Below are 11637 nucleotides of genomic sequence, written 5' to 3' on the forward strand. Positions count from 1 at the left end.
ATGAGTATACAACTTGCCGATCGACCCGTCAAATATCCACAAGGTGTCGCTGAAAATCTATTAGTCAAAGTCGAAAATTTCGTATTCTCGGCCGACTTTGTCATACTAGACATGGAAGAAGATGCTGAAGTCCCTCTCATCCTAAGGAGGCCATTTCTAGCCACAGCACAAGCAGTGGTAGACATGAATGACAGAACACTAACATTGAAGTTTGGGGAAGAGGAAGTAAAGTTTGGGGTTGGGAAAAGTGTAGAAGACGAAGATCCGGTCCACTACATGAAGGTCATCGACTCAAGCTTGGATGATGCTCTCCGACGGTGCATGGGATGCAAACATCTCGCTTGGGTAACACTTGACCAGGTTTTGGGTCTAGCCAAGGAGCCTTATAAACGTGGCGCACCATGGAGGCATTCCGCGGAACTATCCTTAGTTTAGATTAAGTTTTATGTTTTCTAGTTTAATTTTAATTTTTAGGAATAAAACACACTCGGGATGGTGAAGGATAATAAGGGAAACTTGCACCAGCGCCCCATGCACGAAAACAGAACCATCCGACAAATTTTCTTCATTACAGCAAGTTCAGCACGGGTCGTGTCCACCCGACACGGCCCCGTGCTGCACAATCTGCAGAAAATGCCCAGTTCAAACTGGACACGGGCCATGTTCATTGAACACGCCCCCGTGTCCAGGCTTCTGTTTCTTTTTACAAACTTTTGTTACTGGCACTTGAACACGGGGTCGTGCTCGGACACCACAGGGCCGTGTCCAGAGTACCAGTAACATGAAATTTTGCTTTTTCACACCTTTTTACACATTCAATCAACCTAAAAACTTATTTTTGGGACACATTGAGAATAATGTATAATTTAAGTGTGGGGGGATGCTAAAACTTTGAATCTTGCAAGTCCTAATTAACAAGCCTTACACAAAACTCTATTGGAACCGCTAATCACCCCAAATTTTTTTTCAAAAATTTTCATTTTTTTTACTTGTCTAAGTTTAAGTTGGAAATTTCAAAAATCTAAAAAGGTTATATTTTTACAAATTTACAACCGATAGCGTCGTGATAAAAAGAACCAACATAAGAAAATTATGAAACGGCATGACAAACATAGTTAAAATTTGATTATATATACTTAATCACATAAAAACCCATTCCCACAAAAGTGAGTTTTGAGCCTTTATTGAGCATACAAATACATATCTTTAAACTAAATGCTCATTTTTCTTTTCTTGTGTGAATAGCCGCTTGGTTCTTACAACTCTAGAACTTGCCACGACAATATATTCTCGTCCTTACCAACTTAAACCCGAGTAAGTAAATGATAGAGGCATTAGGACTAACCCTTTTTTATTTCTACACCATTATTTATCTTTTTTTTACCACCTATCCAAATTCCCCCTAGTTAACCCCTTTGAGCCTAAACCTTTTCATTTCAAACACCCTTTTTACCCACCTAAACCCTTTTACTTTTAAACCCTTTATTTTAGTAACAAAGCTCGGTTTCTCTTATGAATTTGAAAAAAAAATATAATGATGAGAATGAAGCCAAAGAAATAAACAAACAAGTTTATCAAAAATAACTTTGTTTGAAATGCTTCATCAAAATAAAAAAAAATAAAAAAATAAAAGTTTCGAAAAATATCAAGTCTTACGAAAACATACGCTTTTTACGCTTTTCGCCCCTTTACTAACCACTAACCCAACCACCCACTTTTAGCCCAAGCCTAACCCTTCACCCAAAAAAGTCCTCTTGATATCTACAAAGGTCTATAGTTAAAAAGGAGGAGGATTGATTAATTGGCAAGCATATGGTAGGAGTAAGTTCCATGCCGCTCTCGAGTGATTCACTAAAAATACACCTTCGGCCGAGTGTTGAGTGATCCCCTGTGAGGTATGTGAACTCGTATATAAATAGAATTTTAGAAAGGCATGTTATGCCCTAATAAGTAATTTATCTTATGAAACGTTTTTAATAAATCATGACGAATAGGATTGTAAATAAATAAAAATAAAACTCAATAATGAATCTTGGAAATCCCGACACTCTATGACAAGCCCAAAAACCTTCTCTTCTACCCATTCCATTTGGGAGTGTAAAGCCACATTATAAAGAGTTTTGATTGAGGACAAGCAAAGATTCAAGTGTGGGGGTATTTGATGTACACAAAATGCAACATATAAATTACATCAATTGTGGCATAAAAGTAACCCTTTTTTAGTACTAATGTTGGAAAAAGAGTGTTTTTGTCTTCCTTTTGTATTTTCAGGATGAAATGAGTTCAAATTCACAAAAGAAGCAAAAAGACAGCTAAATCTAACATAAATACAAGAAAAGGAACAAAAGTGTGTTTTTGTCTTCGTTTTGTATTTTCAGGATTAAATGAGCTCAAATAAACAAAAGAAGCAAAAAGGCAGCTAAATCTAACACAAATACAAGAAAAGGAACAAACGTGGCATGCACAACCCCCCGACAGCATCTCCCCAAGCAAAGCAAAACAAAAGAACAGAAGGCTGAACGTGCCCAAGTGTCAGCAGAAAAGACAAAGTTGTAGAAGCTTCCATCGCCCACCACGGGGCCGTGCTCAGCGGACACAGGGTCGTGGTCAACTATAAGATTCGCGAAATCCAGGCAAATCTTGATAGTACTGATATGCTTCTGCACACGGGGTCGTGCTCAGCGGACCCGGGGGCGTGGTCAACTAATGCAGACAAACTGCAATTAATGAAGAAAGAGAGGAGGATGGACACGGGGCCGTGCCCGAGCTTCTATTCTGCCTATAAATAGGAGTGCTTGGTTCACTTGCAACTCATCCCTTGGCACACCACCTCTCTCACACTTCACCCACCACCATCACAACACCATCATCCACCACCATCATCCATTGTCCATCATAGAGTGTGTGAGTCGTCTCGGGATCCAAGATTGATTGTAAGAGTTCTTGACAATCAAAGGTCATGTTTGCCTAAGTCTCTTACATCACTTGGTGAAGAAAAGTATTTAGTGTAATACTTTTCATTTTTAATCTTTTCACACTTTTTATTTGGTTATGTATTAATGACTTTAATAACTAGTTTCTTATGTTGAAGGTGATTCTTCCTTATCGTTTGTCCGTGGTGTCTTGGCATTATTTTACTGTCTATATAAAATAAAAGATTTTCACCATTCATATCTCCACGGTCTATATGGAGATATGTTGGCTACCTGGTCGGGGGTTAAGGGAACGGTTTGGCAAGAGTCTTGCCATTGTTCAGTGTATAGATCCTGCAAAGGACCTGGGTCAAATTTAGTAGGACCTCCTTCAATACCCACCGGTATTGGATGGCGGGGGTCCAAACTCTTTGATCCCCTCATAAGTTAAACTACTATTAAAACTTTAACCCGGCTACTTAGGACTGTATCCCTGCTGGCTCAGAATACTTAGCCGAGGGTAACGTCACCTTCAAAAGAGGGGCCTACCACATTGTGCATTAATAACTTAATTAATTATCTTTCAATAATCCGACCTCAAACTACTGGGTTGAGGGTAACGTCGCCTTCAAAAGAGGGGCCTACTACTATAACTAAGATAATCTCTTAAAATGTGCAAAAGTGCGGAAATAATCAAAGGTTACACTACACGCGAGTCGGATCCAAGTGATTCATCTTGTCTATCTGTTTTTACTTTTATTTTATTTTCAGCATTTTAGTTAGTTTTATTTTTCTAGTTTAAAACCTTTTTTTTCTAACTTTTGATTTGATTAGACGTTGAGGATAAACCGGTACTAAAAGCTCTTGTGTCCTTGGACGACCTCGGTATCTTACCAACACTATACTACGTCCATGATGGGTGCACTTGCCCATATGTGTGTTTAGTGTTAGTAAATATCGTGTTTTATAAATTTAAAACTTGGCAAAAAAGTGTAAAACGGGCTTAAAATATACACCTAATATATATAGCACTTCACACGCATCAGCCAGCCCTTTCCTCTTTGGGTAACCCTATAAATACCCCATGTCACTTTCATTCTTTCTACTTTTGGCAATTGACGTCCGACCAGCGCTTTCTCCTCACTTTTTCTTCAGATTTCTCTCGATTCCGGTAATATCTCGTCCTAAGTCTTGTACTTTCTTGATCTACACGCACTCCTACACCTTTCTATCTTTCGAATCTTCACTTTTCAACCGTGAAATCACCAGGATTCGAGATGTTCTAGGATGACGTCATCATGTGTTCTTGAAGAACTTCATGTTTTGGCCTCAATCCACCAAGAACAACTTAGATCTACCCGATTTCCACATAAACTAACAAAGTTCCTTCAAAGATCTAAACATATTCACAAAGAAAAGGATTGAAAGATGGTTTTTCTAACTTTCTTTCAACTCTTTTACACTCCATGCACTCAAAACCGATAGAACCGGAGCTTGTGCCGACATACTACTCATTCTTGTGGTTGTGTGACCCAAGATCTGGATTCTATCCACGAGGTTCACCGATTTCGAGTTAAACATCTGCGGTGGTGGTTAAAAGTGACCGATGACGGGGTGGTGGCTTGTAGATGAACGATGGGAACGCTTATCGGATTTTGCAGTGGATGACTTTGAAGATGCTTGAATGGTGTATGTCGGAGATGATGCTTGTGGGTTTTGAAATCGGTTGTGGTTCTAGTGTGGCAAAGGTGTAAGGTGGTGGTGACCGGTGTTACTGTGTGACGCCCAGGTGTGGTAGGTGACGAATCAGTGGGATGGTGATGTTGGGAGGTGACCGGAGTTGTTCGGAAATGGTGTGGTGTAACGACGGGGATTGTTTAACGGAGAGGTGGTGTTGTGGTGGATGGTATTGTGGTGAAGTGGTGGTGGACGGTTTTGAGAGGTGTACAGTGATTTTGGACGGTGCAGGTGAATCGGTGATTTACGGCGGTGATGGTAAGAAGACGGAGGCCTTTCGTTTTCTCGATCCAAAATAGAGGGTATTACGGGAAGTTGAGTGAAGATGATATGGAACGTAAGAGGATAGAAGAAGAGGAAAATAAAGATGGGGTCGATGATGATGATGTTCCTGTTGGTGGAGACGTTGCTGGCCCGAAGATTGAGGAGATCAATTAAGTTTGTTTATGTTGTCATGTTTGGGTTTTCAAATGTCAAAAAAAAATTTTCCACTGAACTATCGATGCTTTGTTATGAAGGATTTAGTGGTTGGTTGTAGATCGAGATAAGTGGAAGTTGTAGGTTGTAGATCGGACATCTGTGGTGGTGATGGTGGACAGGTGCGGTGGTCGGAGAGATGATGTTTTGACGGAGATAGCAAATAATAGCCAGAAAATATTAATAACTCTATTTCTACTCTTTTCTTAATTTTAATTTTTTTAAATTAAATACGCTGGAAGTTGTAAAATTGTTGGAACAACGACCCCGGAAACCGGTGCCTTACCGGCGTATTTACTAGATATACCGAAGAACTTGAACTCACGTTCAAGATTTATTTTCGCCGGAAATGTTCTCCGGAAAAGTTAACTTCGTCGAAAGATGTTCGCCGGAAAAGTTAATTACGCCAGAAAAATAAAATCGTTGTATTCATAAATAAAAACGCCGTATTCATAAAAAATCGCCCTGAAACTTCAAAAACTCGTCTAAAACCTTCTGATTTGAGCTGAAACCTCTAAAAATGATATGAAATCACTATGAATCTTTCAACTAATGCTAGTCTCAACTCCCAATCAGCAAACACATAATTTAAACCTTTTAAAAACAAGATTTTTGAAGAAAAAGTGAATAAAATCAAAAACCCTAAAAGTTTCAAAACATTTCAAATAAAAATCAGATTTTTAGGATGAATTTGAAGATTGTTGAATCCCAAATTCGAGTACCAAGCTCTGATACCAAATTGTAGGATCAAATCGAGCCAAAAATCTGATTTTGTATAAGAATCAAGATCAACACACTCAAAATCAAGCTTTAAAACCCACTAGATAAACTTGCAAATGATGAATACAATTAGCCCCCAAATTTTCTAGAAATGTGTGTTGCCAAACCCTAATCATCACATTCTATTTATAGCCTAAACACACTTAGGCTATTTACATTTGAGTCCCTAGAGTTAATATCTTACCAAAAGTAGCAATAAACTTGAAAACTAATTATATGAGCTAATAAATATATTTTGTCTAAACAAAATATATTTAATTATCCAAAGCAATAAAATGGTCATATCTCGAACTTCCACATGCCATATAATTCTTCGATCTTTTCATGTCGACTTGCATGTTGACTTTGACTTGATAGCGTTGACTTTGACTTGTTTGCGTAAACTTTGTTGACTTGATTCGTTGATAACATTAGACTACACGTTTTAGACCCAACAATCTCCCCCTTAGGCTAATGTTATCAAACTCTTGCATCATCTTTAGAACCGTCAACTTCATGCATGATGTAATCTTCAATTTGGGAAGCTTCAGTCTCAATTTTAAACCCAACAATTGTACATTATTCAGCCAACCATGTGTGAACGTCGTGGCACATTACAAATCCTTTTTGGGAAGACAGAGTGACCTAATTTGAAGATTGTTGAATCCCATATGTACTTAATCTCGCAACCATGTGTGAACGTCGTGGCACATCACAACTTTTTGTGTCTTTTAAACGTGTAAATTTAATCTCGCAACCACTTTTGGACATAATCGGTTCGTGCAATCCTGCAACAAGGTGGGTATCCACATTATCATATGATCTTTATCTTATCACCAAGATGCAGTTTACTTGTCTGAAATGCTGAATCTACCGACATATCGTTAACTTGGAGCCGTATCTTCCATCAGATCCTATTCATGCGAAGTCATAATCAAGTTAGTTCCTATCATTTCTCATATAAGATCATGTTTATTTTTCAATAATTACATCTCATGGTCTAGAAAGTATTTTAATACTCTCCCTTAAAATTTTATTTTTGTACAACCATTTACTGAAAAACTGTATTGTAACACCCCGCACTTTCGTGCGCTGTTACTGCTCGCTTTACTCGTTACGCCTAGCACAGGAGATTTGGATCATAATGTAACTATATCAGATACATCGCTACATCGAAGTATAATCGAATATTTATGCATATTCTATCACTATTACAAAACTATTTTCTTAAACAATTAACGCAAACAAGGACTTTCGGGTGAGTACCATGCCTCCAACCATTGTGACGATGATGGCAATACGAGCAAGTAGTACCCCGATAATCGTTGTGGCACATCACGTCGAAGAACGCACTCGAAGGCACGCGTAACCCGACCATCGCACCGAATATTGGACATATAGATACGTATATACGACCCTCTTGTGATTTATTATAATAGATAAATAAATAATAAATAAATATGAACGAAATAAATGCCCGAAGCTATCGCCACGCAAAACGCCTAGCGAAACTGGCCAAGGCACCTCCGAACGGACAGGCTGTCCGAACGGATGGCCTAGCCGATCGAATGGGCCGTCCGAACGGATAGGCCAGCCGATCGGATAGGCCATCTGATCGAACAGGCCGTCCGATCGAACGGGCCATTCGACCCAAATGCTTCTCTTCCCTCTCCTTCCCTCTCTTGCCTATAAATACCCCATTTCACTCACGTTTCACCCTGATGAGAAGCTCCCACTCGACCAGCACGCTCTTGGGCTATTTTCTCTTGATTCCTCATGATTCTTGTAAGTTTCTAACCTAAATCTCGTACTTCTTTGATCTAAACTCAATTCTACACCTTTCTACCTCTCAAATCTCCACTTTTAACCGTGAAATCTCTAGATTTTGGGCATTCTAGGGTGATGTCACCTTGGAGTTCCTATGAACTCCAAGGATAATGTCATCCCATGAAAGAACAACCTGGATCTGGGAGATTTCCATACGATTTTACTCAGATGTAGTCTAAATCTATGTTTTCTAATCTAGAAGTGTGTGATTCCAAGGATTTGAGGAGTTTTAAAGATGATGTCATCATAAGTTCACAAGAACTTCAAAGAGTGACCTCATTTTCACCAATAAACGACTCGAATCTAAGTATTTCCACCTGTTTAACAACGAATCTCACCTAAATCTATGTTACCTAGCCAAAGTGTGTGTGTGTGTGTGTGTGTTTTCGGGTTAAACGTGGGAAAAGCAGTCAAGAACGGCCAGATCTGATGGAACGGGGTGGTTCCAGGTCGTAAAACGGGTCGGACATGATGGGATTCCAGTTGTTTAGCATGAAGAAACACCGCCACGATCAAAACCGTCAAAGCCTGCAAAAATTGTCGAAAATAGTGGTACAGGCCAGTCGATCGAACAGTCCGTTTGATCGAACAGGATGGTCGATCGAACAGCCCATTCGATCGAACAGGCCATTCGATCGAACAACCCATTCGATCGAACAGGCCATTCGATCGAACAGCCCATTCGATCGAACAACCCATTTGATCAAACCATCCATCCGACCAACTTTGGGAACTTCGTTATCGTTTATCGCGCCATCAAACGCTCATGTAATCAGTCTGTAACCAGGTTAAATCAAACGCAGTCTCAATCGATCCAAATCCAGTTGTGTTTACTCGTCAATTAAGCACTGTGAGTATACTTGACCCCTTTTTATCGAATTTTGGGTGTAACATACGTTCCTTATAAATCGAATTCATCAACGAATCATTTAATCAGGCAATTTATCACTTGCGAATAACTGTTTGCATAGATATACGTGATGCTACTTACATATGTGCTAGGACTTATACTCGTGACGTCCCACCACGACTAGTATAGTACTATTGCGCCCGACGGGGTCTAGTTATGCCATCGAAGAATCGAGCATCGAGGACTTAGCTGGTAGTACCAGTTTTGTGAGTATATATGTCGTGTATTACGTCTATGCATGTAGAAATTCGCAGCACTTTTAATCTATCATACTACTACATATCAAACCTGTATACTCGCCAATACTTTTGTATTGACAATATTTTAACTATGTTGCAGGTTTAGTTGAAGTCTTCATCAAATCAAGCTAGGAAGTCTAGAAACTCACCTAAAATCTAGGTTGTCGGATTTGAATTGTTCGAGAGGACAAGAAATCTGTGATGACTTATGTGATTGTATTATTTGTTAGTATGGGATAACGAATGTAATAAATATTATCGCAATATAGTTGTTACGGATTCTCTTGAGCAATCTGGTTCGCCTAGTGCCGCGCCCCGATGATTCCGCCATCGGTTGGGGTGTGACAGATTGGTATCAGAGCCATAACTATAGGGAATTAGGCAAGACTCGACTTAGTCCGGGTTGATGTCTTAGAAATCGGCCTAGTCTATAGTCTAAGCACCCATAGGTTGACTCGTACAAACCCAGCAGGGTTTGTATTGCGCCTACCTGATGCTTTCGATCGAAATTGCTAGAATTACGACTTTGTGTGAACCCCGCATACCACAGCTTCACATGAAGAAGCCTTTCCTAAGGCTGGAATACTACCTAGCCTTTCCTAAGGCTGACACAATACACATGTTTTCAAAAATACTCGCATCTCATAACCGAGTAATCCAGTCGAGACCATGTGTGAAAACCAATAACTCTCGATAGGATTGCCCACTTAGCGCATTTTTCTAGCACGAGAATCTTTCATTGAGTTAGGAGTGACATCCATACCCCGACGAAAGCCTCCAGTTCGAAATTCTAGTGGAGCTCTCGGATTCATTCGACGAGCACAACCACAATTGGGAACGAAACTGTTAAGTCAGGGGTGAAACCCGTACCTTAATGAACCGTTCCACTCCCTAAAAGAAATGGTTTACAAAAAGCTCTCACCAAGGACTCGACCACCACAATGACTCGAGCCACGCGATGATTAAGAGGACGAATGCCATGAGCTGCATCCCAGTGGAAGCATAAATCCTCAAAGTCAACGCGTGTGCACAAACTTGTTGGGTATGATTGGGTTACCTTGGGTAGTCGACGCCTAAACACCCGAGGCACTCCGAGAACTTTGCTAAGCCTACGACTCATTGGTTTTACATTTCGATGAATTTAGCTACATTTTATGTGTTTAATTACGATTTTCGCTTCCTGGCTTACAAAACGCACAACTCGCACAGCCATCGCAATCCAAAACAAAGACCGAACGTACGCAACAAAACTAATGTCTAATTGTCCAATTCCTCTTGCATACTCTCTCTCAACGCGTCCTGGTGCATTCTAAACCATGATATATGTGTGTAAGTACGAACTACTACTACCTATATCTAAATACAACCAAACTATTGAGTAAGAATCTAGGAAGTTTCGTGTCTCCTATGTGGCTCCTATGTGAAGTCTATTTATATTGCACGTTACAAGTTTCGATCGCGCTCCATCGCATTGTAAACTCAAAAATCATTATGATCGAATCTCATTCCAAACCTATCTGTCTAGATGCCTTCCAACAACTCTGCCTCGAGACGAACAGCTTGGAGAAGAGCCCAACGAAGCACCGATAAGAGGATTGCCTCGCTTGTGACCAAGGAAGTGGTCAAGCTCATTCCTCAAATTGTCGCTCAAGTGCACTCCCTCAGTAACTCTCGAGCCGCGAAGGACTCTAAGACGGAAGCTCCTCAATCTACTTTTCTCTACAAAAACTTCAAAGCCTGTGACCCGATGGAATATACAGGTGAAGGAGGTGTGACCCAACTACTCCAGTGGTTCGATTCTATCGAAGTTACCCTTCGTCAAAGTGGGTGTCCTGATAGTTTCCGTACTACTTGTGCTATCGGAGTATTTCAATCGCGAGCACTCGACTGGTGGACCGCCGAACGCAACAAACGTGGGATCTTCGTAGCTTACGCCCTCTCTTGGGACGAGCTGAAGGAACTCATGAAGGAAGAATATTGTCCTCCTCATGAAGTCCAGAAGCTAGAAAACGAATTTTAGGAAATCAAGCAAACCGAAGATGACAATGCTGGCTATACAGCAAGGTTCAAGCAGCTTAGTACAATCTGCCCAAGTCAAGTTAACACTTCAGAGAAAGCCATTCCAAAGTACATCCGTGGCTTGCCTGAGTGTGTGGGTGATTTTATTGAAGCTGCAAGGCCTGCTACCATCGAAGAAGCCTACCGTTTAGCCGCAGAGATCAACAGCAAACGAGTCCTGGACGGATTTTTCTCTAAGAAGCCTGTCAAACAAGCTCATCAAGCAATCATCATCAACTCTTCCGACGATTCCTCTGGCGAGTCGGCCGATGGTTCATCTAACGACTCCTCCGAAGGTTCTTCTGAGGATCGCCCCGACAACGTCTCCGTCAAATCATCAGGCGAATCCGACGATGACACTGCATCATCTCAGGAAGCACAACCTAGCCGCAAACGAAAGACAGTGAGCCCAGACTCTTCAACAACTGGACTGTCGCAACCAGAACCTCTCTGAACAGTCCCAGTGCAACTGAAGCGTGCTTATAATGGGCCCCATCCCCTGTGTTTCACGTGCACGTATCATCACCCGCCAGAAGCAAATTGTCGCTATTGCACAAATTGGCACTGGTATGGTCATCACACGCAGAACTGTCGCGCAGGGCCGAAGCCTTGAGGAATTTCAGCAACGACCGCAGTCCCCCCCCCCCCGCAGAAGGCCTCCACAGCAACGTCATTTTGCTTCTAATGTTGTTGTAATAATACGACTTATCGCCGTCAT

The 11637-nt window shown here is 40.9% G+C and overlaps 1 protein-coding gene across 1 annotated transcript; it reads left to right on the plus strand.

The window, feature by feature from the left end:
- Positions 1 to 4666, plus strand: LOC110887747. Its single transcript, XM_022135318.1, has 2 exons — positions 1 to 282; positions 4574 to 4666. The coding sequence occupies exons 1-2, from the start codon at positions 1 to 3 to the stop codon at positions 4664 to 4666; spliced, it is 375 nt and encodes a 124-aa protein (XP_021991010.1).
- Positions 4667 to 11637: the final 6971 nt, after the last annotated feature.

The sequence above is a fragment of the Helianthus annuus genome, chromosome 12 (genome assembly GCF_002127325.2).
Source record: "Helianthus annuus cultivar XRQ/B chromosome 12, HanXRQr2.0-SUNRISE, whole genome shotgun sequence".
Taxonomy (NCBI): domain Eukaryota; kingdom Viridiplantae; phylum Streptophyta; class Magnoliopsida; order Asterales; family Asteraceae; genus Helianthus; species Helianthus annuus.